At 45.2% G+C, this 24573-nt stretch overlaps 1 protein-coding gene across 2 annotated transcripts in view; it reads right to left on the reverse strand.

Moving 5' to 3' along the window:
• Positions 1 to 24573, reverse strand: part of Arhgef3 (Rho guanine nucleotide exchange factor 3) — a 288000-nt gene that overhangs the window by 65597 nt on the left and 197830 nt on the right. Inside the window, exon 1 of one of the 2 annotated variants that reach the window (XM_005348685.3) lies at positions 6390 to 6626. The exons of the other annotated variant lie outside the window; for it this stretch is intronic. Within the exon in view, the coding sequence (XP_005348742.1) occupies positions 6390 to 6482 (93 nt within the window). The 5' untranslated portion in view covers positions 6483 to 6626. Of the gene's footprint in view, positions 1 to 6389; positions 6627 to 24573 lie in introns of those variants that run through there. 2 annotated transcript variants of the gene reach the window in all.

The following is a 24573-nucleotide window of genomic DNA, read 5'->3' on the forward strand; positions in this document are numbered from 1 at the left end:
CACACACACACACACACACACACACACTAATTCAATTTACAGAGGGTTTTGCAAAATTAGGATGTGGTCAGTAATTTATTTTGATCCAGCAGCTATAATAATAGCAGCACTGGTCCACAATTTTGGGGTGTCTTAAAAAAGGGGGGGTGGGACACAATTTTTTAAAAATAGATGGTAGTTGGGTGTTCATTATTGGTTTATGAGGAAGGCTGGTGGCTCATGGAGAGAAGCCAAATGATGAACAGAAGGATCAATGCTGTCGTCTCCACATTAATGACCACGTAGACTCCTGGCAAAGACCTGCCTTGTGGTCTTGAGACACATACAGATGAAATCACCAAAACCCTCTCAAGGTAGGTATTGCTACTCTAGGAGATGGGCTGCCAGAGGTACTGGCTAAGGCTTGGGTTGCTCACTCATTACAAAAACAATGAGCCTTGGATTGTGAAGCAATTTCTGGGGCAGGCAGGTTCATCCTTCCTGTGCCATGTGGTAAGGAGACCAGCGATTTAGTCATTTTGTGGCAATGTGATGCGGTTGGGAAAGTACAGACTTCACAGTCAGACTGTGAGTCTTGGATCCCTTACCACATAGCTCAGCTATCTTGGAGAGCCACGCCATTTACAGAAGGGGACTTGCTGGAGAGTTTAGATCAACTAGACACAAGCTAAAGTTACCCGAGAGGAGGGAACATCAATTAAGAAAATGATTCTATCATTTTATCATTGTATCAGCCTGCAGGGCTCTGTAGGGCTTTTTTTTTTTTTTTTTTTTTTTTTTTTTTTTTTTTTTTTTTTGTGAGAGAAGACCAGAGTTTTTCTCGTAGACCTGGCTGGCCTTGAACTCAGAGGTCCACCTGCCTTCACCTCCTGAGTGCTGGGAGCTGGGATTAAAGGCATGTACCCATCACCATGTGACTGTGTGCTACCACTGCCTGGCTGGCATTTCAATTAGTGATTATTGGGAGAGCCCAGCCCCTTGTGGGTGGTACCATCCCTGGGCTGGTGGTCCCAAGTTCTGTAAGAAAGCAGGCTGAGCAAGCCACGAGGAGCAAGGCAGTAAGCTGCCTCCAGGTTCCTGCCCTGATTTTGATGATGAACTGTGATGTTGTAAACCCTTTCTCCTCAGCTTACTTTCGGTCATGGTGTTTCATCACAGCAACAGGAACCCTGACGAAGACAGGAGGTTAGCACTGACATCATATGATTCCTGTGATCATGCTCAAAGGGAAGGACAGACAAATGAAGCCATCCCGCCCCATGCATGGCTACGTATAAAGCAGCATTTGGTAAATTAGGATGATGCACTTATTTTGTTTTTGTTTTGTTTTGGACACAAGGCCTTGTAGTCCAGGATTGCCCTGAACTCGTGAATCCTCCCACCCTACCTTCTGAGTGCTAAGATTACAGGTTTGAGTCACTACACCGGGCCTGATAATACTCACTGAGTTTACTACGTGCCAGTACAAGAATGATCTCATTTGACCTTCACTACAATTCTAGCTGCACTATCATTATCTCAAGAAGACTGAGGCCTGGAAAAGCCCGACGATTTGCCCAAGGTCACTCCACTATCAGGTGGTGGGGAAGATGAGGGGACCCAGATAGTCTTATTCCAGAGTCAACGCCTTGAACAGCCTTAAAGTCAACACGTTAGAGTTAACCTCCTTTCCTCTGTCTTATCCACGTATGTTCATCTTGGAGAATCATATCTCTAAGACACCCTGACAGCTGAACAAGCCTCGGAGTGATGGCCTAGTGACCACATTCTAACACTTCCAGTGAGTAATGACCTTTCTCTGGGTAACTTTCGTGTAACGGCGTAAACGAATGCAGACAGATTGTAAAAATATATACAGCTTTAATAGACTTACAGAACCACCGGTCCAGCGGAGACCAGAAAAGCAGAAGGGAGGCGAACACGCCCCCTAAGGGGCGGGACTTATCCCTACACTTTGGGGCTTTTCACTCGGCAAAATCTGGGGCCAGCTAAGCCATCTAAAGAAATTTTAGGGTCCAGTTGTAATAGCTGCCACAGCTGTTTCCATGTTGTCGGTCACATATACTGACAGTTTGATGCTATATGATGCAGATGCCAAGAAAAGCCAAGCACAGGAAACCAGTGACCACTTAGCTCTGTAACTGACACTCAAGAAGTGCAAATGGATAATTAGTTATTTATGTATTGGCTGGGGGGCATAAATCATAGCAGAACACAGGATCCGCCTTGCTAAAACTTCAGAGGCACCTTCACAGTTATATGGTTAAGACTGCATCCTTTAAAAGACAATATTTACGTGGAACATTTTATAAGACTGGTTTGCATTGCCCTCCAGTTTTTGTTTGTTTTTCCATTAGGTGCTTTAAGTACTGAATAATGGGCTAAATTCATCAGGAAATCTAGTATTGGATCTTGGATCAAGTTAGATTTTCTTTGTTTATTCCTGCAAGTCGCCTCTGTTTGCTGTCCTTATTCACAAAGCTGGGATAATAATACACATTCTGTGATGAACTACAACACAAGTTTTAAGAGAGACCTAGACACGGGAGAATTCGAAAGAGGGTAGAATGCTATAACTTCCTATCCAGTGTATGCCATTATTCATAGGACTATGCAAGGCTACTGGGGAAAACCTAGAACCTATACTTTCGGCATCCCAGGGCAACACCCCACTACTCATGCTCTACACCTATTATCGGTGTGCATAAACGCCAAGAGACAAAGACAAGGGCAAAAATACCACCAACCAAATGAGGCCTGATGCCAGGAAACATCTATACCCAAGTGAGCAGTCTACCAGGATGCCAGATCAAACACAACGAAATGTCTGTTTGGATTTCCATTAAAAATAAAACTGAGGGTCAATGAGATGGCTCAGCAGGCAGAAGCACTTGATGTGCAAACCCGACGACACGGGTTCAATCCCATCATGCTTTGGGAGAAGAGAAGTTCTCCTCTCACCCCTTCACACACTTGAACCTATACACACTTGCCTGCGTGTGCACATGTGCGGGTGCAGTCTGTCTGTCTGTCTCTCTGTCTATCTGTCTCTCTCTCTTTCACACACACACAGTAAAATAGAGTTAACCCACAACTCTTAACAGCCTATCCCCACTACTTTAACTTTCTTCATTATACTTGGTTACTGAACCTTCTATTTAAAACAAACCTCACCATGGGGAAACAGATTTCTAACTGGAAATCAGCCTGGTTCATTAGCAGTACCAGCTCCCCTTTTAGTATTTAGGTGTTTATTATTTAGGTATAATATTTAGGTATTCGTAGCACCTCTCAGTCCTAGAGTAAGCACTCCCTCCCAACATAGGAGTGATCAAAGTTCCCGTGAACACGGAGATAAATGGGGCAAAGTTGTGTCAATGGTCAGAAGAAATAAACTGTTCATGTCATATGACATTTTTCTGTGAAAATCCAGAGCCGTGCACCAAGCTCCTCAAATTTCGCAGTGATGATTAGCGGTGAAGGATACAATTAGTCATAGGCATAAAAATGGAACATCTGTGCTGGATGTTGGTGGTGGAGCATGCCTTAAATCCCAGCACTTGGAAAGCAGAGGCCGGTGGATCTCTGTGAGTTCAGGCCAGCCTGGTCTATAAAGTGTGTTCTAGGACAGTCAAGATGGTTACACAAATAGAGCCTGTCTTGGGCTGGAGAGATGGCTGAGTGGTTAAGTGCACTCATTGCTCTTCTACAAGACCAGGGTTCAATTCCCAGCACCCACATGACAGCTCACTACTACCTGTCACTCCAGTTTCAGGGGACCTGACACCCATGGCAGAATATTAATGCACATTAAATAAAAATAAATAAATTAAAAAAGAGAAAGAAACCCTGCCTCGGAAAAAAAAACCAACAAAACAACAAAAAAGAAGCAGCATTTTATTATTTGACACAAAATATCAGACATACACTATGTAGAATATTTTTTAAAGTTTAAGATACATCTTTTAAAGAAAAATATAAATATGCATCATTTTTACTTTACTGGAAGCAGTCATTGAAATAAAAAAGAAGCATTTAAATTAAAACCTGAATAGAAATTTTATTATTTGCTTTTAAGAGAAGAGTAAGAATCTGCATCATTTTTACCCAGGTACATGGCATCTGGCGAGCATCAAAACCTGCTCCCCCCAAGCTTTCTCTTAAATGGCCATCACCTTACTGGTGGCTGAGTGCTGGAAGGAATCGGCTAGTGCCATACTGCACACACAGTCCTCCCTAGAGAGGGCCCAGGAGGAACTGCCATCAAACATTTGTACCAGGCATAGGTGCCCAGCCACAAGCACTGAAGGTCAACGAGTCCTATCAACCAAGAAGGTCTCCAAATAGACCGGTTTGCTTCTATTGTCGTTTTTACAAAAAAGAAACTATCGCTTGAAAAACTGCCATAGGATCTAACTATCAATATCTACTTTATAAACAATTATATAATCACCTTCTTTTTAAAAGACAGTAAGTGGATGTGGGTTTTTTTTTAAGACATTTTCAAATACTGGTGACACCTACTGGCAGAAAATATATCCCAGTCCACAGCTTGCAAAAAGTCTGGTCTACAGAAGCAAGTAGCCTTTAGTGCTGATGGAACCGAGAAAACTTCCCCTGAAACCCACTTAGGTTTCCTTTTCCTAACTTTGCCTCTCTCCATTATTAGGAAGTGAGTTATACCTGGACCAATAAAGTTGGAGGCACTTATCTCTGCCTCAAGTTGTGTAAAGTGTATTTTTATTAAGGCAAAAATAATTATAATAATAAAACTCAATGGTGATACCTGAAAGATATTTACCAACTTATTCCCCCAAAGCATTCATTTCCCATCCTTGCTTTTTACACACACACATCCTCACAAAGGAAAAATAAAGCCTATTTTATTTTGTAAATCCAACTAGTAGTGAAGAAAATTAGCATACTAATTCATAAACTGTTACAGCATCTATCCATAGACTGTGACTAACAGGGAATGAATAAGCAGGCAGGTTTAGTTAAGCCTTTACCAAAGTGCACCAAAACACAGAACAAAGGGGCAGAAAGAATTCACAGCTATTCTCACTACTGTTTTCTTTGGCCCACTTGAACCAAATTGGTTTTGCTTTTTCTCCTCCCAGGAGTTTGAGGAGCCACCAGCCCCACTGTTATGGAAAATTCATATCCATTCCAAGCCTGAACAACCTGAACTCCACGAAGGTGCCAGCCCGTCCAAACAAATGAGAACCCACCACACTTGCGCTGCTGCTGAGACGAAAACCCTAAAAACATTCAACTAAGCTAGGGAAAGGAGAGAGATTTAGCCTGTACTCAGCATACGAAAACGGGAATATAACCAGAGCCTATTGGAGTCCTGCTGGGGGCGGGTGGGAGCGATCTTGTAGGAAGAAATGAGTCTCTGACGCTACGCCCCCTCCTCACCTATACATAATTGAGTGAGACAGCCAAGTGCGCACACTGAGCAGTATGTGTGGGGTGTAGGTGGAACTCAAGGGTGCTGTGACAAGGCCGGGCACACACCTGCCTCCAGCTCCACAGCCCACCCTGGTCTTGGTTCCCAGGGTGAGATGGGGGAGAGTGGAAAGCCACACACACACACACACACACACACACACACACACACACGATGAGCTGGTCCTATGGACTCCACCACAGCAAATTTGGGGTCTGATAAAGCAACTGCCTTCTCCAAACCTCTAAAAAATAATGTAGATCGCCTTCTCCTCCAGCTGAACCTAACGAGCTTCAAAGGGCAGCCAGCGATTTGCCAGAGACAGGACACATAGGGGAAAAGACAAACCAAACCGAGAGGACTCCCTCAATTACTCAAAGGCACAACAAAGTTCCCAGTATTTCAAGAAGCTTCCCATTCACCAGAGAATAACTCATTTCAGCGGTCACGAAGTAATAACTCAATTACTCATTTAGCTCATACCCAAGATGAAGGACGCCCTCACCCAGTCTCCTTAATTGGTTACATGTGACGGGTAAAAGTGTCCTGTCCAGTCCTTGCTCTCAAACAGCCGCGAAATCAAGTGAGTCTGCTCGGTCTCCTGAACCGATCTCCAAGAACTTCAGGCTCTCCCAACCCCGGCCGGGGAGGGGAGACATTGCTTTACTCACTGGCTCTTTGCTGACACCTGGGCCTTCCTGACAGGGCAGGGGGAGGTAGGTGTCTTTGCCTGCTCTAGACAGACCCCGGGGTTTTGAGAGCGCTGCCTGCAGAGGCAGCGGCGAGGAGCTGTAGTTCCCGGGCTCAGGGAGAGGGGGACCCCAGAGAAAAGACGTGCGGTGGCGATCTGGAGAAACGAGACACGCAGGGGAGACAGAAAGAAAGCGAGCGGCACCCAGGGTAAGGCTGCGGAGGAGCCGGGAGGCGCGCGTCCTACCTCGTCCTTGGCCGCCCCGCTGCCCAGGGGTGCCTCCAAGCTGCAGTTCGCCCTCTTGACAGTGAGGTAGAAGGGGTAATCTTTGGCCACCATGGCGGCTGCCGGGCCTGCCCTTTGGGATGTCACCGCTGACCCCAGGCGACAGCAAAAATCCCGGGTGAAAGAGGGCCCGAGCTCCACGGTGCTGGCAGCAGCGACTCGGACGCTCACAGCCGCTTCTACCTGGTGGACTCAACGCTAGGAATCCAGCGGGAGGGGCGGGGCCGCTTCAGGGCACGCCCACGGAGGGCGGGTAGGTAGGCGGGGCTAGAGAGCCCCACCCCGCCCTCCTAGGAGCACCAGGTACTAATTTGCAGACACCTCTGGTGGCTGGGTCAGTTTCGCCAGCTTTTGGGGCCTCAGGGAACACGCCTACGGAGCTGCCAAGCCGCAGACAGCTCCACTTATAGAAGAACAGACGGTTTCAAGGAGGCTGGACCCGGGCAAACGCCGATAGAGCAGGTAGAGGGGGAAGTTCTAAGCCAGACTTCATATTTTCTTTTCTTTTCTTTTCTTTTCTTTTCTTTTCTTTCTTTTCTTTTCTTTTCTTTTCTTTTCTTTCTTTCCTTCCTTTTTTTCTTCTTTCTGTTCTTTCTTTCTTTCCACTGTCTATGTATCCCTGGCTATCCTGGACACTTTTTTTTTTTCTTTTCTAAATGAACGTTATTGGGGTAAGAGCAGCCCAAACAGTAAAATGCACCCACTTAAAGTTTGCAGTTCACTGAGTTCTGAATACTTTAAAAGCACCGTGTAACCAACCTTCACAGCAGAGAAATCCACCACGGACGGAGTCCCCTCCAGCCACTCACCCCTATACCCACACTGGATTGATTGCGTCTGCGCCCCCTCCCCCAAGAGAAGACCACGCCTTTGAGGATATTTTCTGGGCTAGTGTTGACTTTGTAAATGCCCAAGAAGCGATTACAAAGTCGTTGCTGCAAACCTGCCCAGGCCAGTAAAAACAAAACAAAACAAAACAAAAAAACCTAGAAACAATGGTAACATTCTCAGTAGGGAGCACTTAAGTAAACTTTCCTCTCTATGGAATACCACCCTATAGCTATCAGAAAGGAGATGGGTATAGGTGTGGAACTGAGACATTTCCTTTATTTTGGCCTCAGTTTGAGAATAATTGCACAGGGTTGGGAGTTCAGATCTTTGGTAGAATAGTTAGTAAGGGTGAGGCCCTGAGTTCAGTTCCCGGCATCTAAAATATAACAATGTGGAACAAAACAACACAACACAATGCCATTTGTGTTAAAAGCATATCTACAAAAGAGTAGTTTCTTAGTGTTGTGGGTCAACAATATTGACTGGAAGAACCTGCAACAAGCTTACTCTGTCCCTGATGGCAGAGGAGAAATATCTAAAATTAAAAGGGTTAGAATTAGTGGCCAGGGACTTTAAAGTTACAGGTGATGTTTTTCAATCTCTCACAATAAAAATATATTCACCTGCCACTAGGAAAAAGAAGAGGTTAATCTTCTTAAAAGTTATCATTTCCTCAAAGTACAGATTACATTTCTTGTAAACTTGACTGTGGTATCCCTCCGCACGCACGTGAAAGGCACAGATACACCAGGTGTTGGCCCAGGGAGGTACTGACTCTTTTTTGCATCTTGGATGGAGGGAAACAGTGAGATGGAGAAATTTAGACCCCGCTTCAGTGTTCTCCGTTTCCAGATGAGGTCAGAACCCACCAGTTCTTACTTTCCCTGGCAGGAAACTGCTTGTGGATCTTCCATCTCAGGTACCAAATCCACACCCCAGCAACAAGCCCACCCGCCATCTTGCCTGACTCGGTTGGAGAGATGATAGCCTTTGCTGCAGAAAGGACCTCTGTGTAAACAGGGCTCCTGCATGGGTGGAAGAAAACTGTAGCAGAAGAGGCAGGGAGTGGGAAGGGGCATGTCAGAACTGCTGGTTTCCCCTGGGATATTCCTGCTCAGTCTTTTCAGCCCGAGCTGCACTAGAGGTGAATCCTCATGAACACAATCATACTCCCTGCAAGCTTGGCCAAGTTCAGCAGAGGGGTGAAGGGATCCCATCTCCAAGGACAACCAACCAAGCCAGTCTGAGGGGCAGTGACATGTTCCCGAGACAAAGCACCCCCGGGCCTCTCCTTCAAGGGCTCACCCACAATCTTACCACAAGGCCCTGGGCATCAACAGCTCATCTGGGAATGAGCTTTGATCCCTAGTGAGGTTTTCTGGGCTTTGTTCTCCAGCTGAAAAACATATTTACAGCTCTGGTATTGGGGTGCTTTCTTCAATGTTCTTAGGACCGAACAGGCAGTGTAACCAAAATCATAGGGTGATAATAAATAAACCCTTAGAAATGGGAGAAAGGAGGACAACAGAGATGGCTCAGAAGTAAAAAACACTTGCTTCCCTTTAGGAGGATCAGAGGTCACATCAGGTAACTTACAACCACCCATAACTCCAGAGGCTCTGATAGCCTCTTCTGGCCTTCACTGACACCCACACACATGAGAACACACACACACACATGCACACACACAATGGGGGACAGAAACTGAACCCCAAGTTTAATTATTTTACAGCAAATAACAATCATATAACAAGAAGCCTACTATACACATTTCATTTTCTCTTAAGATTTTTTTTGCCTTTTAAAAAAAAAATACTAGAAACTATAGAATCAGTGAATAACATATATGCAGCAAACATGTTGTTTTTTTAGTTTTTATCTAGGGATGGAAAGAAGGATGAAGGGAAAAAGAGAGAATTGCTAATAGCCCACAACTACTTAACTACTGTAGAGTGGCTAAGCTCCAATATGCATGTGAAACTGATGATGGAAATATCCAGTGTCCTTGGGTTCCGATTCCAAGTTCTCATAGACTGAATGTTTCACCACCAGATAGGAGTCTCATCTTTAAATTCTTAAAGATACATACATACATATTAAAGATACATATGTACATACACACATGTTACAACAAATCCCATACACTAGGCCAGAAATTTGGGGTAGGATATACAAGTTTTGTATGTGGTCCATGGGACATTGTAACAACTTTTAAGGTTTGTTTGTTTGTTTCCCTATGCAAGTTCTGCCTTGTTTCTAGGTTTCAGGCCTCTCTCCCTCTGCTTTATTTGCTGACTCAGGATTTGGGTAAACTGTCTGGGACTCTAAGTAGGGGTGTGAATGACCAAAAACTGTTAGCCAACAGGCTGTCCTATGAGAGGGATCCCAAGCACAGAGCCAGGCTAGCAGCTGATTTTAGGGAGACTAGACCAGCCCAGTAAGGCCTCCCAAGTGAGCAGCAGGGGTGTTGTGCCCTGCACCCCGCCCCCTGCCCATGTGTGTGTGTGCACATGCACGTGTGTGTTTACAGCTCAGGAACAACACAGCCTAACAGCAGCTCCCCTAAAAACAACAGCACACAACACCCTTCAGAGCTCTGCTTCAGCACTATCGGTTACAAGCCCACAAAGCACTTCGCAACCAGGCAGTCTCCAGACAGGATCCCGGAGACTGAATCAAGAAGCCTGCTCTGCATTTCCAGGAACAATGCCAAGCACAAATCCATGGTCTCACTTGTGCTGTGCAGGTCACTGGTGCTTCTGAGGGGTTGGGACGCTGCAGCTGTGCACGATACTGGTCATTAGCCCTTTTTAATCTAGCCAATGATCAGGTGCGGTTAGAAGTCCGACCACCCCCTACTCAGAACAGACCCATCATGGGCTAAAACCTCAGAGGCTAAAGTGGCTGTGACCATCTCAGCCAGCAGGACCATGCTTTCTCCTATCAGCACTGCCCTGACTATCAGGGTTGGATTTCTTTTTTTCTTAAAGATTCATTCATGGAGAGGAGTGATTCATTCATTCATCAAATATGTACTGGACGCTTCCTTGATTAGTTACTTCTCTTCTGGTTTTCTCCCCATTCTTAAGCTTCCCTGCTGGGCAGGTCCAATAAATATGGTCCAATTTCAGACATGGCCTTTCAGATGAGACCTCTGTGGCAAGTTATGCATCACAGAAGAAGCAGGTCCATCAGGGCTCAGCCTCCCACCATGCAAACCCCTGTAGCTTCCCTGGCACCTGTAGCCATAGCTTCTACTGGCCAACCAGACAGGGTCAAGCAAGTACATGTTGGGCATTCACACGTTCCAACATCTCTCCCCTCCCCTTTCTTTTGGGCGATGGTCCCAGTTAGTAATCAAGCTCCTTCTCCTTTCTTCAACTTCTGTCTTGATGGGAGGAAGGAGGAGAAAGCAGGGAACTCTGGAATCAGGGCTGTGATCTACTGCCACACAAACAGCAAATGCACATACGGTTGTATCTAAAGTCACATACACTGGTACTTTCTCCTTGCATGGGGATGTGCCTCCTGGCTCCAAGACAAATTAGTAAAACTCTGACCCTGGGTATTCTATAACTGGAAGACTTAATTTTTGCATTGTCCAAAATGTTCTGTTTTCAGGAACAAGTCTGAAAAGACAATGAATTTAAAATGATAGCAACCAACAAACAAAACCCAAAACTTGTTGTTGGTTGTTTTAGTTTACTCTTCGGCTCTTTTGGGGGCCTACCACCCAGATCCCCCCAAAAATGCACAAAGAGATTTTTTTCTTACTTATGGATGCCTGGCCTTAGCTTGACTTGTTTTTTTTTTCTTCTAGCTTTTCTTAAATTATCCCGTCTACATTTTGCCTTTCTCTATTTCTGTATACCTTTCTTTACTTCTTACTCCATGGCTTGTTGTGTAGCTGGGTGGCTGGTCCCTGGGATCCTTCTGTCCTTCTCTTACTCCTTGATCCTTTTCCATGCCTATCCTTTCTCCTGCCTCACTATTGGCTGTTCAGCTCTTTATTAGACCAATCAGGTGTTTTAGACAGGCAAAGTAACACAGCTTCACAGAGTTAAACAAACACAACATAAAAGAATGTAGCATATCTTTGTGCCATCAAACAATATTTCACAGCATAAATGAATATAACATATCTATAATTAATATTCCACAACAAAAACCTTTCCCCCCCATTGAACTAATTCTGTGGATTGTCAGCCATCATGCCAAAATAAAAAAAGAGTCATATTAAAGTATCTATAAAATTTGACTGTGTTGATATGCTATGATGTATGCATTTTTTGCCTTCTGGTTTGTCAGAGCAACGGTTTAGTTAGAGGTGATTCTATCTCCTGAACACCTTTGGCAATGTCTATGTGCTTTTTGTTTTTGTTGTGATATACTCTTATTCAGAAGCCCAGGCTGACCTGAAACTCACTGTGTAGTCCTGACTGACTTCAACTCACAGCAATCCTCATGCCTCAGCCTCCATTGTGTTGGCATTACCAGCATGGACCACCATGCCTAGCGAAATGCATTTTAAATTTCTCTCTGGAAGATGCCAGAGTTCACTGGCACCTATTGGGGAGAGGCTGGGATGTTGGTGATGACAGTACCTGTGTAGCCCCCCACAACAAAGAACGAGTGCATCCGAAGTGCCAACAGTTTCACTGCTACACTCACTGCATTGCCTTAAGAGAACACACTGAAACGTGGCTCCCAGTCTAAAGAATCTGCTGGTCTTGACCTTGAAGGTCTTTTAGACCTTGGCCGCTGGATAGGATCAGGTGGCAGCTTAGGCTGGGCAGACAAAGGAAAACTGAGTGCAAAGAAGCCCAGTCTAGTCTCAAACCTGTCCATGCCTGACTCTTAGCCAAATAACAGATTCCATATCACATGAATGAGTCAAGAGAAAAAAACAGAATGTCAAAGAAAGGAGAGACAGATAATTTTCTGAAAATGACTCGACACACATACACACACACACACACACAGAAGCATGTATTGCATGTTCTAGTTCATAATTAGAATCTAGGCATGAAAGTAGAAGAGAGGGTTTTTGGGAAGAGGAATGGGGTACAGTGGGAGTGGGAGGAGGACAGGAGGACCAATGTGAAAAGTATGAACACATACAGTATATTCATTATGAAGATGTCATGGTGAAATCCATTGTTTTGTGTAATTATTGTCTGAAAGAAAAAAAAACTACTTCATATATAAAAACGCCCTTCAAAAGTCCAGTGAAAATTAGTTTCAATAAAATATAAGTAAGCAGAAACAGGGAAGTGGGGGAAGCAGTTTTGCAGATTTGGGCGTTTTCTAGGCTCTTGATCACCATGTTCAGTTGTTCAGGAGTTGTGGCAGAAATATAAACTCAGAGATTTAACTACTCAAGGGTTGTTCCATGCATTATTACTGGCTGCATAGGTGCAATCGAAAACTCGTTTCACTCATAGTTCTGTATTAAGATTGATGATCTTTATTTGAATGGCTGGCTATCAGAAGGTTTATTTTACTCAAAGAAATAAGCCATCCTTTGGCATGTTTTTTGTGTACCACCAGTGAGTGGTTGTATCTTATAAACAATTTACATCTCCTTGGGAGTATTTCTTAATAGGAGGTGAAAATTCAAAATGTTTGTTTTATTTCAAAATTATTTCTTCTCCTCAGCCTACAGGTAACATACACATATGTGAGACATGTATACCAGCTGTATGTAAAGAAATGAGAGCCCAAAATGTTAAAATCTGGCCTTTGTCAATGTGGAAACGTTTTTCCTTCTACCCACTACAAACACAGTTATAAATGTGTCACGTCCATCACCTTTCAGAAGCCACAGACAGTGACTGTGCTACTGTTTGATGTGCTATCAAGAAAGAAAAATATCGCCAGGTGGTGGTGACACACACTTTTAATTCCAGCACTTGGGAGGCAGAAGCAGATGGATCTCTGTGAGTTTGAGGCCAGCCTGGTCTACAGAGCGACTTCCAGAACATCTAGGGCTGTCACAGAGAGAAACAAAAGCCCCCGACTTAAAAACCAAAATTTAAAAAAAAAAAAGGAATAAAGGAAGGAAGGAAGAAAAATATATTACAAATGTATACAATGGGATCCCTTGTAAGATACACTGCATTTCCAGAGAAGCCTGAGGGCAGGGGCTGGAGAGGTGGCTGAGTAGTTAAAATGCCTGCCACACAAGCCCCAGGACTGGAGTTCGGATCCTTAGCATCCAATATAAAAGCACGGGTGATCATAGTAGCCACCTGCAATCCCAGTGTGTAGGCAGAGATAGCGGATCCCAGGGCGAGCTAGTGAACTCTTGGTTCAAAGGAGAGAACCTGCTTCAGGACATCAAGTGAAGAACGATCGAAGTAGACACCTGACACCAACCTCTGGCCTCTAACAAACACATATGTCCACATATATGTACACACACACCAGACACACATATACATGCAAAAGAAAAGTGAAGGCAAACGGGAATGATGGGGCACAACAGTGCTCATGCCATGGGTTTTCAGTGGACATCTGACATCTCAGAAGTCAGGTCATTTCCTTACCTTGCTTGAAGTGGAATTGAATGAAAACCTTACTAAATCCACATCCTGAGCCCCATTTCAGGTCCAGTGAACTGGAATGTTTGAGAGGGGAGCTTAGAAATGTGTATTTTTGATCAACACCGTCAAAGAGCATGTTTGAGTGATGCTGTGTTATGAATCAGAACAGTGAACCGGGTCCCCACTGTTTCCCTCCGCCACTTGCCGCCAGCAGTGATCTAACTACAGACCTGGGGATGCTGAGCCCAATGTTATAGCTTCAAAGTTCAGAATGAGTAGAGAAATCTATGTATTGGTTCATGCAAACGATCAAGCACTGGGAATCTAGAGTGTGCCAGGCAACATGCTATCTACACATGGGTGCATAAGGGATACAATGAAAGATGTACAAATCCACACTTCATCCCAGCTCCCAGCAAAGCCACCCACCGGGAGACGTGCTCTGACACTTGGAATTAGATTTACAATCTAGTATCCAGGGCTTCAAAGAAAAAACACACTTATCTTCATAGCTGAGAGGCACAACTGCATTTAAGTTTTTTTAAAAAAAAATTAGCTGTAAAGAATGAAAGGAGGGCTGTTGGCTTGAAATGTTTACCTGCAAAAGACCTGGGGCTGGGGGGTGTGTGTTGGGGGGGGTTGTTCTGTAGAAGCCCTTAATTATAGAACTGGTCCAACCAGAAGGAACAGGTTCAGGAACTCTTGGCAAGTATGTGTCTCATCTGGTGGGAGCAGACATTGGCTGTTGTGCCACGGAGCTGCAACGGGCCCAGAAGCTGAGATTTGCCAGGTGCTTTGGGCAGAGAGAACTTGCTAGGCAGTTGAAGTGGGTGGGCTAACTGAGCGCTTTGGTCAAGTGGGAGCTGAGTGAAGAGACCTTCTGCTTTTTTATTATTTTATTGTATATTTGTAACAGAGACTCAGAAAGCCAGGGCTGTCTTAAAACACATTGTGTAGTTGAAGATGACCTTGAACTCTTGCTCCCCGCAGCTCTACCTCCTAAATTCAGGGATTACAAGCCTATGCCACCACAGCTGGTTTATGCTGCACTGGGGAATGAACCCAGGACTTCCTGCACGATAGGTAAGCCCTCTACCAGCTGGGCGCCCCACCGCAAGAAACAGAGTTCCTGATTTGTTTGATTTTTCCCCCCAGCTCACATCCAAGCTCAGCAAACACAGTTCCCATGTGTCTGCAGTTGTGAGCAAACTGAAAGTTTTGACAACAAAGAATGAGCAGAAAGCCCAGTCATGGAGTAGCTCTCGTTGATGGTATTATCATCTGCTTCTTCCTCTTCAGTATCATCAGCACACAAGTACCCGATGGTTTTGCCTGGCTAATTCTCAATCGCGGCTGGGGGTAACCCTCATTTTGTCTCCTCGCAGCACTGAGTACCTCTCTCACCCCGATATTCCTCTCTCAACAGATCCTTTATCTCCACTGTTTAACCACAGCCAGGTATGAGGGTGTAGGAGGGATCATGGATTTTACCCTTATTGCTAATCACATCAGTTCCGGTTCTTTCTACTATACTGGCACATATCAAACAACAAAATGAAAATTAAATTGAAATAGGACTGGTCAGAGATGTCATGAAAGGTAACTCTAGAGGTTTTGCCCCTCCCAAAGTAACAGAATGTAGTTTCATCTTAAAATTATTGTTTTTAATTATGTGTATGTATGTGTATCCGTGTGTTGTAGGCATGAGCGCAAGCATGCAAGGGAGTGAGGAAGCCAGAGGCATTGTGAGCCCCCTGAAGTGGGTGCTGGAAGAGCACCCACTTAGCCCAGCTCTTAACTGCTGAGTCATCTTTCCAGTCTCTAATTTCTTTTTAAAACAAGATTTTTATGGCCACGCATGGTGGCACATGCTTTTAATACCAGCACTTGGGAGTCAGGGGCTGGTGGAGCTCAGTGAATTTGAGGTTAGCCTGGTCTACATAGTAAGTTCTAGGTCAGCCAGAGGTATGTAGTGTGACGCTATCTTACATTTTAAAAATGTATTCTTTGAGAATTTCATATACGCATATAATATTTTGATCAGATTTACTCCTTCCTCACAACTTCTCCTGGATTTCCTCTACCCTCATGTCCCCCTTCATGACTTTTTATTAGTATTTTTTATTTATTGAGAATGTAATGCATGCAAATAATAATTTTGATCAGATCCTCCCTTTTCTAACTTCTTCAAGATCCAACTTCACACCTCCCCCTCAACTTCGTGTGCTCTCTCTTTCTCAAATAACCTCGAGTCCAGTTAGTGCTGCTCATCCACACGCAAGTGGGGGAACGCCCACCCACGCACAGTCGAACTACCAGGGACCAACCACATCCCTAAAGAAAACCGATTCTCTCCTCTCATCCATCAGGTATCAATAGCTCAGACCTCGTGTGCCCCTCCCCCACTGGCCATAGCATAGTATTTGGGATAGGACTAGGAAGTCATGTGCAGGTGGGCTACCAGAAATTTTGAAAAGTAGATACGGGTCTTTAACTTAGCTTTCTGATGGCTCAAAATTTATGGAAACAACTTTGAAACGTAGGGCTCTTTATGCTGAGTCTTTGCTCTCTTGAGGTAGGGCCTGAAAGGCCTTTTTGTGAGGAGAGGAGGAGGATTTTATTTAGTGTTTAAGAGACCACATAGCTTCCAGAAGGAGGTGAGTGTGTGCACTCAATCTCACATCATTTTGTTTTATTTTTTGAGGCACTGTCTCATTTATGCTGCCCATGCAGCCTGCTCTTGAGTTTTTAAGCTCAGATGATCCTCCTGCCTCAGCTTTCTGAGATTCCAAGACTATAGATGCAGCACTACATCTATCCCTAGACTCAAATTTTCATCCCAGGAAGCCAAAGGGAAGGGATGAATCTCTGCTAGCTGCCTGGAATGGTGGCTCTTCACTGCCAACTTGACTAGAATGAGAATCATCTGGAAGACTGGTAGGCGAGACTGTTGGTTGTGTCTGTGATCATATTTCCAAAGAAGACCCACCCTTGAATGTACCACCTCATGTCAGCACCCCCCTTTCTCCGCTTCCCAGACAGCCATGATGTGCGCTGTGCTACCTGCCTCTGCCTTCCCAGTCACGAACAGAGTCCCTCTCCTCCTTTTGAGCTGTCCTGTCAGGTATGCGTTCAAAGCCACACAAAATCAACGAACACTCTGTTCCACCCAAGGAGGGTCATGATCTCCCTCTCAGATTCTTACAGGAGGTGACTGAGAGCTCCTAGCACCAAGACAGCCAAACTCATCTGTCAGTGAGTGGGAGGAAGGGAGGGAAAGAAGTAAGAGAATTGAGATGGTAGAGCCAGCATCATGTGGCCTCCTTTCTGAACTTTAGTAACCCCGAGCTGCCTGCAGGCTCAGAAAACCCAAATGCAACAGTAGGTACAGGGATTTCTCTGGTGCCAGGAAAATGCAGTAAGACACCACTTTTACAAGGTAGGCAATGAATTAATGCCCTGCGGCAACCAAACAGGCTTTTAACATCTCCATAGTTGGCAGCCAGAAGCCCAAGAACTGGCTTAGTGCCTTCCAGGGCACAACAGATAGGACCACGTACTTGAGAATAAAATCATCCTCCAGGAGAAAGACTAGCAGAGGAGGCTAGGTTTTTTTATGAGTCAGGGGAGGGGAGCAATCCGATCTGTATTTTCATTGCCACAACAGGCCCCATTTTAATGGACGCTGGAGGCTTCCCACATGTCAGACACATTTTCCAGAGTGTTTTAAAAGGGACCGTGCTTGTTAGACCACCTCTGGCACTGAAAGAACTATCCTCCTTTAGGTGGGGAGGGGGATTTGTCTGCTGGGGTTATAGCAAAGATCAGATGCTTCTCTTGGATTCTGCTGTTAGGAAGCAATTTGGGGTGTCTTGTTACACGTTGCCTCCAGAAGTTTTAAAGGAAATGCCTGTCATCAAAGTTCAAAAATAAATACAAAAATGATGCTGGCAGAGAAAAAAAAAAACAAAACCCAAAGGGATCAGCATGCTGCATCAGTTTCCTGATCATAAAACTTTATAAAAACAACCCACCCATCAGAAAAAAAAATGCACAACAATAGCTCATATTCTTTCCTAAATGCTTGCCTCATGCCACCCCGAAAGGAGGTGCCATCACGTTTCCTGAGTCATGAGCTCCAACACCACATCCCTTTCCTCCCTCTCTCAGGCCCACCCTTTTGGCATCTTTCCTAAACTTAGCCTCATCCCCAGCGAGGAGCTCGGCGGAGAGGAGCTGACTTTCTCCTTCTCCCTGGCCTATGGCGGCCAAACATCTGTACCAGCTGGAAGCAGGGATACCTAAGGCTTCTTTCCCTAGCTTCATCCTTATATCCTAAAGGAACTTTTACCAGGGAAGGTTAAATTACAAAGTCACAAAGTCAGAACACGCGGTCTGCTTCAGAACCTAAAGACCAGTTATAAACGTTCGCTTGGCGACGGCACACTGTGAAGACTAAAGTGTCTGTCTTCTACCTTGGCTCCATAGCAACATTTGCTCCCCCCCCACCCCCGCCCCCATCCTCTTGCTGCTGAGGATAAAACTCAGAACTAGGCACTGAGATACTTGCTGAGTCCTATATCAAAACTTCCTCTGTGGAATTTTTAACACATTTTCCTTCAGTTCCCGGCACAACGAAAGAAACATACAAGCCCACAGAGATGAGAAGCCTGGACACAAATACTGAGTTTTTAATTTGACAGGTATCTGATTTTGGACAATTTAATCCCTAATGTCAAACCTCAGTCTAATCATCTGTAAAATTGTGATGTTTTACTTTAGTGTATGCGTGTGTATCTCCACGGTACGTATATACCATGAGTACATGCAGAGGTCAAAGAAGAACTAATGTAAGTTCTCTCCTTCCATCATGTGGGTCCTATGGATGAAATCACATCATTAGGCCTGGTGGCAGGCGCCTTTACCAACTGAGCTACCTCTCTGGCCACAGTTTCAAGGCTTTAATAAGATAGAAAGCCCATGAACGGTTTAATGAGGAGATGCATGTATATCCATATTGTAGACATAAAGTATGTAAGAATGATAAACAATTCAACCCACTCCCTTTTCTTAATCAACTAGAGGAGGAGTGATAGATTTAGTCATTTGCCTATCCTTCTTCCTTTTGAAGGGATTAATTCTTTAACTCCACCATCTCAAATACTGACTTGAATGTTGGACACACGAAAGCAGCAGCACAGTAAATGGCAGACTGACCCAAACCGGTGATAAAGGGGAGTAGCAGTTAATGGCTATTGTCAACTTGATCAGATTAAGAAGTACTTAAGAGCTGAAGAAATGTGTTTCCTGAGAGTTAGCTGATGGGAGACATACTATGACGAGAGAGAGAGAGAGAGAGAGAGAGAGAGAGAGAGAGAGAGAGAGAGAGGAGAAAGCTGGAGGGGTGTGGGATTTCCCCAGTTCTTCTGCTCCCAGCTAAGTGGGAACTTCTCTGTGCCACCACCCCTCCCCACCATAATGGACTGAACCCTCTGAAACCATGAGCTGAAGTAACGCCTCCCTGCTTGTTGCCTGTAGTGGCATCTCAATTGTATTTTAATAAATAAAGCTTGCCTGAAGATCAGAGAGCACACAGCTTTAATCCCAGTAGCCACACTAGTTGCCATACAGAAGGATATCCCACACCAATGCATGTCTTTAATCCCAGTGGGGCACACCTGTAATCCCAGCCCCAGAGAGGAATGAAAAACGGGAGGAGACAGCGCTCAGGCACAGTCTCATTCTGAGATTCCTGGAGGCAGGATCACCATATTCAGCCTGAGGTTGAGGTAAAAGCCGGTGGCTGGCTGTTTTACTTTTTGGGTCTTCAGGATGAACCCCAATTTCTCTCCCTGAGTTTTGATTAGTTGTGCTTCAGTTGCCCTCTTAGGTATCTTGGTTATAGTAACGAAGAGCAAACTAACATACAGGGCTCAATCCTGCCAGGCTCTACTACTGAATTTGCTAGTGGACCTTGGGTAGGTTATGTGACCCCCCCCAACCCCCATGTATAGCTTCTTAAATGCTACAACAAAGTGATCTAGAGAGAAACGCTTACAATTGTGTGCTTCTATGAAACAACCAAGATGAAGGTGTGTGCAGGGGAACTGTCTTTGCTGTTCCATGTTTACTTGGGAAAGCCTTCAGCTAACACCATCACCGTCTCTGCTGAGACAGCTCTTTTGCCCACAGGCAGCACATCTGGCACAGGCCATCTATAGTTTGGATGACTTCAGTACTGCAATAGCTCATCAGGAAAGGAAGTGCGGAATTCTCATAGTCAGGAGTAGCAAATGAAGACTGTCCCAGTGGGTGTGACAAACACCCGGACCAAAAACAATCTCAAGGGGAAAGGGGTATTTCATACACCTCACAGTCCATCAGGAAGCGAATTCAGGGCAGGAACCTGGAGGCAGGAACCATGGGAGCAGAGGCCATGGAGGAGTGTTCTTTACTACTTTGCACTACATGGCTTGCTCAGCCTGCTTTCTTTCTTTTGATTTTTCGAGACAGGGTTTCTCCGTAGCTTTTGGTTCCTGTCCTGGAACTAGCTCTTGTAGACCAGGCTGGCCTAGAACTCACAGAGATCCGCCTGCCCCTGCCTCCTGAGTGCTGGGATTAAAAGCATGCGCCACCACCACCCGGCTCAGCCTGCTTTCTTGTACAACCAGGACTATCTACACAGGGATGGCACTGCCCACAGTGACCTGGGATCTCCCACATCCATCATTAATCAAGAAAATGCCCTACAGACCAATCTGGTGGGAGGAGGCATTTTCTCTATTGAGGTTCACTATTCCCTGATGGCTATTGCTTGTGTAAGTTGACAAAAGAGAAACCAGCTGCAGATAGAGGCCTTTAAAGCAAATGGCAACGTGAACAAGAGGTTCAAATAGAGAGAAGATCCACTAGGAGAAAAACAGAAAACACTGATGAAAAACGGAGACACACACGGCAAGTGGGATAAAGCTGGACTAAAATATACCACCGTCGCTTAAAAATAAATACTTGGCTTCACAGTGGCGGTGTTATCTGCGCAACAGCCTTGGCTCCTTCCCTGTCTTCTTCCTACAGGCCTGCTTCAGCTGTGACAGCTCCCTCTTCCTTTAGTGGACCTACGGCCTCGCAAATTCTCCTCCAATCATAACTTCCTTTCGGCCTGGAGCACCCTGGTTAGCTCTCCTCTGGATGGAACACACAGCGTCCTGGCCATGAGGCCTGAGACTGCCGGATCCTGTGCGACCCAGAGCTATGCTTCTGGCACAAAACGCTGACGCTGATGTTATATACTCATGTTCATATGTGTACTCATCATGTGTGTGTACACAGGTATTCATGTACATGTGGAGGTCATTGGACAACCTCAGGTGGCATTCCTACTGAAGCACCTTGTTTTTTGACACAGGGTCTCTCAGTGGCTTGGAACCTGCCTATTAGGTTAGGCTGACTGGGCCAGTAGACCCGGGGATCCTTTCGGCCTCTGCCTCCCATAACACTTGGATTAGAAGAACATATGACATACGACCATACCCGGCTTTTGCTTTTTCTTTCCTTTCCTTTTTTTAAATTTCTTTTTTGAGACAGGATTTCTCTGTGTAGCCCTGAACTAAAACTAGCTCTGTAGATCAGGCTGGTCTCAGACTCACAGAGATCCTCCTGTCTCTGCCTCCCAAGTGCTGAGATTAAAGGAGTGAGCCACCACCGCCCGGTGATAATATGGGTTCTGGGAATTTAATTCAAGGCATCGTGCCTGTGCAGCAAGACCTTTACAAACAGAACTGTCTTCCGGTCACATTGCAGCAACCTCTAGTCTATAAAAAAAATGAAACTAGAGTTTCTCAAAAAGTCCTAAAGTTCATTACCTTAAACATTCCCCACAGTAGACTGCAGCTAGCCAGGAGCAAGCACCACGACTCTCTTGCTCAAGGCTGGCAAAGTGACGAGAACACAATGCATAATGCTGACAGCTGATCAGGGGTCTGTGTCAGGTGCTGGTCTTTGATTGTATATTTGTCATTTCACATACCCCTCATAACACTTCCAGGAGTATTTAGTATGAGAAACCAAGGCACAGAAAATTCAAGCAACTTGCCCAAAGTCACAGAGTTGGTAAGTGGAAGAACTAGGATTCAAATTCAAAGGCTTTACTCCCCAGAGCTGGAAGTTCCCAACTATGAAGGGGACCATCAATAGTCTGCAGGGCAACCTGATGCTACAACTAGTGATGCCAAGGTCAAAGATCCAGACCTGTGTGAAACGATCAAAAAATCATCAGACAAGAGCCAGGAGCGCAAGGCCTAAATATTGGTTCTACAGTCCCATGATGACTTCGGTTGATCCTGGTTCTCTGTTCACTGGTTTCCCGGCTGGTCAGTCTCAGGATGAGATGGACACTCATCAGTTGTATACACAAAGGCTGGGGTCCCCCTGTGCCTAATCTGCAATCCATCCCCTAAGCAGCTCTATCCATCAAGCCAGTTACTTAGTCTGTGCGAGCCTCAGTTTCCCCAACTACCATTAGAGTATAATTGCCCTGACTTCAATCAAAGGAGGCAAAGATTAGAGAGGGACCGGGTTGAGGAATGGGCACACGGTGCTAATTCCATCAACAGCAGTGGGCTTAATTAGAGCAACAGAGCAGAAAGGGAGCCCCTGAGGAGGAGAAGACATTCTCAGAGTCAGAAACCAAAACCAGCCAGACACTGAGACCCCGGCACTCAAAGACTACAAGGGTATGTCTGCCACAGCCCCTGCTCCGCAACTTCATGCTGAATTCTTGTTCACGAAGTGGAGGGAGTCAACAGGTTGGAGTAACCTGTGTGTGGAAGTAAAGCCACCATGGCGATTTACAGAGTTCACATCCCATAGGTGATAATGGTAGGTGCTGTTTGTTCTGTGCCAGACCCAGGAGAGGTAAAACCTGCTCAAGAGGGCATTGCCCTGATCATTGTGTGACTTAGGTTGTTCTCAGACTCGTTGCAATCTTCCTGCCTCAGCATCCCAGTGTTAGGATTATAGGTATGCACCGCACACCTAGGACTAGCCCTATTTTATAGCAAGAGTGCAGATGTTGCGTAAGTTTAAAGAACCCATTCAAAGCCACAGATCTACTGAGTAGCCATGCCAGAACTCTGTCTCCAATGCTGACGGCTTTAATCATGAAGCCAGAAGGTAGGTTTGCCTACCACACAGGTAGTTAGCTTAATAGAAAGGGCCCCAAAGTCCCCACTTACCCCCACCCCAGACTCTAGCAGCTATGGACAAATCGTTTTAATTTCCTGGGCCTTGTTGTGATCAAACAGAATGTACTGGATTAGAGCTTTTCAATCCAAGTCTTGTGGGCCGTTAATCACACTTTAGATCCAGGAGTTATGAATGAAAGGGGAGTGAGGATCACGAGGAAGGCCGAGAGTTGAATGCACTCATTAGCAAGCAGAACCAGCGGGATCTCAGTCCATTCTGTTGGAAATTCGGAAATTCTGTTGAATTTTATATGAAAAGACATGAGGGGCTTGTTGTGAAGTTGTATGCAGAGCAACCACGATGGACTTACTTACCTCGGAGCTCAAGGGGGGGAAGCACTGGGGTAGGGGAGAAGGAGTAGATAATGGGGAAGGCGGCAAACTTCTTCCTCTTGGAACGTTCAGCATTCCGTTCAACAAGCACTCAACAGTTTCCTGTGAGAGCTGAATTAACAAGGAAAACAGACCCGAAGCAAGCTAACAGGCCTGTGACTGCTGCTGCTGCTGTATGGGTATGTCAAGAATGTTAGTGATTGCTTTTGTATTCAGCCACCTACTCTACCATAAGCCATTTTCTGTCTCAGGACCCATTCTCTGTTTATGAACAGCACCGCTCTTCCAGAGGGATAACTGCCGGTAAAGCTCCCTCTCCACTGTGTCCCACGCGTTTGGCGGCTGAACAAAGGTGAGCTGTCTGGAAGCGAAAGAATTCTTGTTTTCTTCCCCATCTTTGCCCACAGTCATGGCAAATATTGTTCCATGAGTTTTCAGCTTAGTCCTTAGAGCTCAAAGGATAAAGTGTTTCCACAAGAAAGAAAAACAGAGAGAAGAAAACACACACACACACACACCTGTATGTTTTGTATCTTTGAACTCTCTTCTTATAATAAGTGTTGCATAGAGAGAGTACTCAGTACATGCTGAGAAAGTTGAATTCAAAAGAAAACTTGGAAAGAGAGAGGGAGGATAAGAGACAGAGGCAGGCAGAATCCCATTTAAACAGAGAAGTCTTTTTGCCCCTGGACCCCGGGGAAAAGCGACACCCTCAGACTTGCCAGCCATTCTCCCTCTGGAAACCATAGAGATAAGAACCGTGAGGAACTCTTTCCAAACTGCCATTTTGAAAGCAGGACCTAGGATGAATCCAGGACTTCTGAACCTCAAGCTGATAATTACCATGAAACTGGGTTGCTGAATGAGCCACACACCCAGGCCACAAAAAAACCACCACAGAAGAGATGCTCAATAATTAACTATTGAATGAAAGAACAAATAGAAGGTCTCGGAAGACATGTCCATGGGGATGTCAACACAACTGGACTTTCTGGATGGCATTGAGAAAGTCTTGGGTTAGGGATGCAGCTTAGTAGTAGAGCCTCTGTTAGCATGTATGAGCCTGTGTTAGCACGTGTGAGCCTGTGTTAGCACGTGTGAGCCTGTGTTAGCACGTGTGAGCCTGTGTTAGCATGTGTGAGCCTGTGTTAGCACGTGTGAGCCTGTGTTAGCACGTGTGAGCCTGTGTTAGCA

The sequence above is a fragment of the Microtus ochrogaster genome, chromosome 6 (assembly GCF_000317375.1).
Source record: "Microtus ochrogaster isolate Prairie Vole_2 chromosome 6, MicOch1.0, whole genome shotgun sequence".
NCBI classification, from domain to species: Eukaryota; Metazoa; Chordata; class Mammalia; order Rodentia; family Cricetidae; genus Microtus; species Microtus ochrogaster.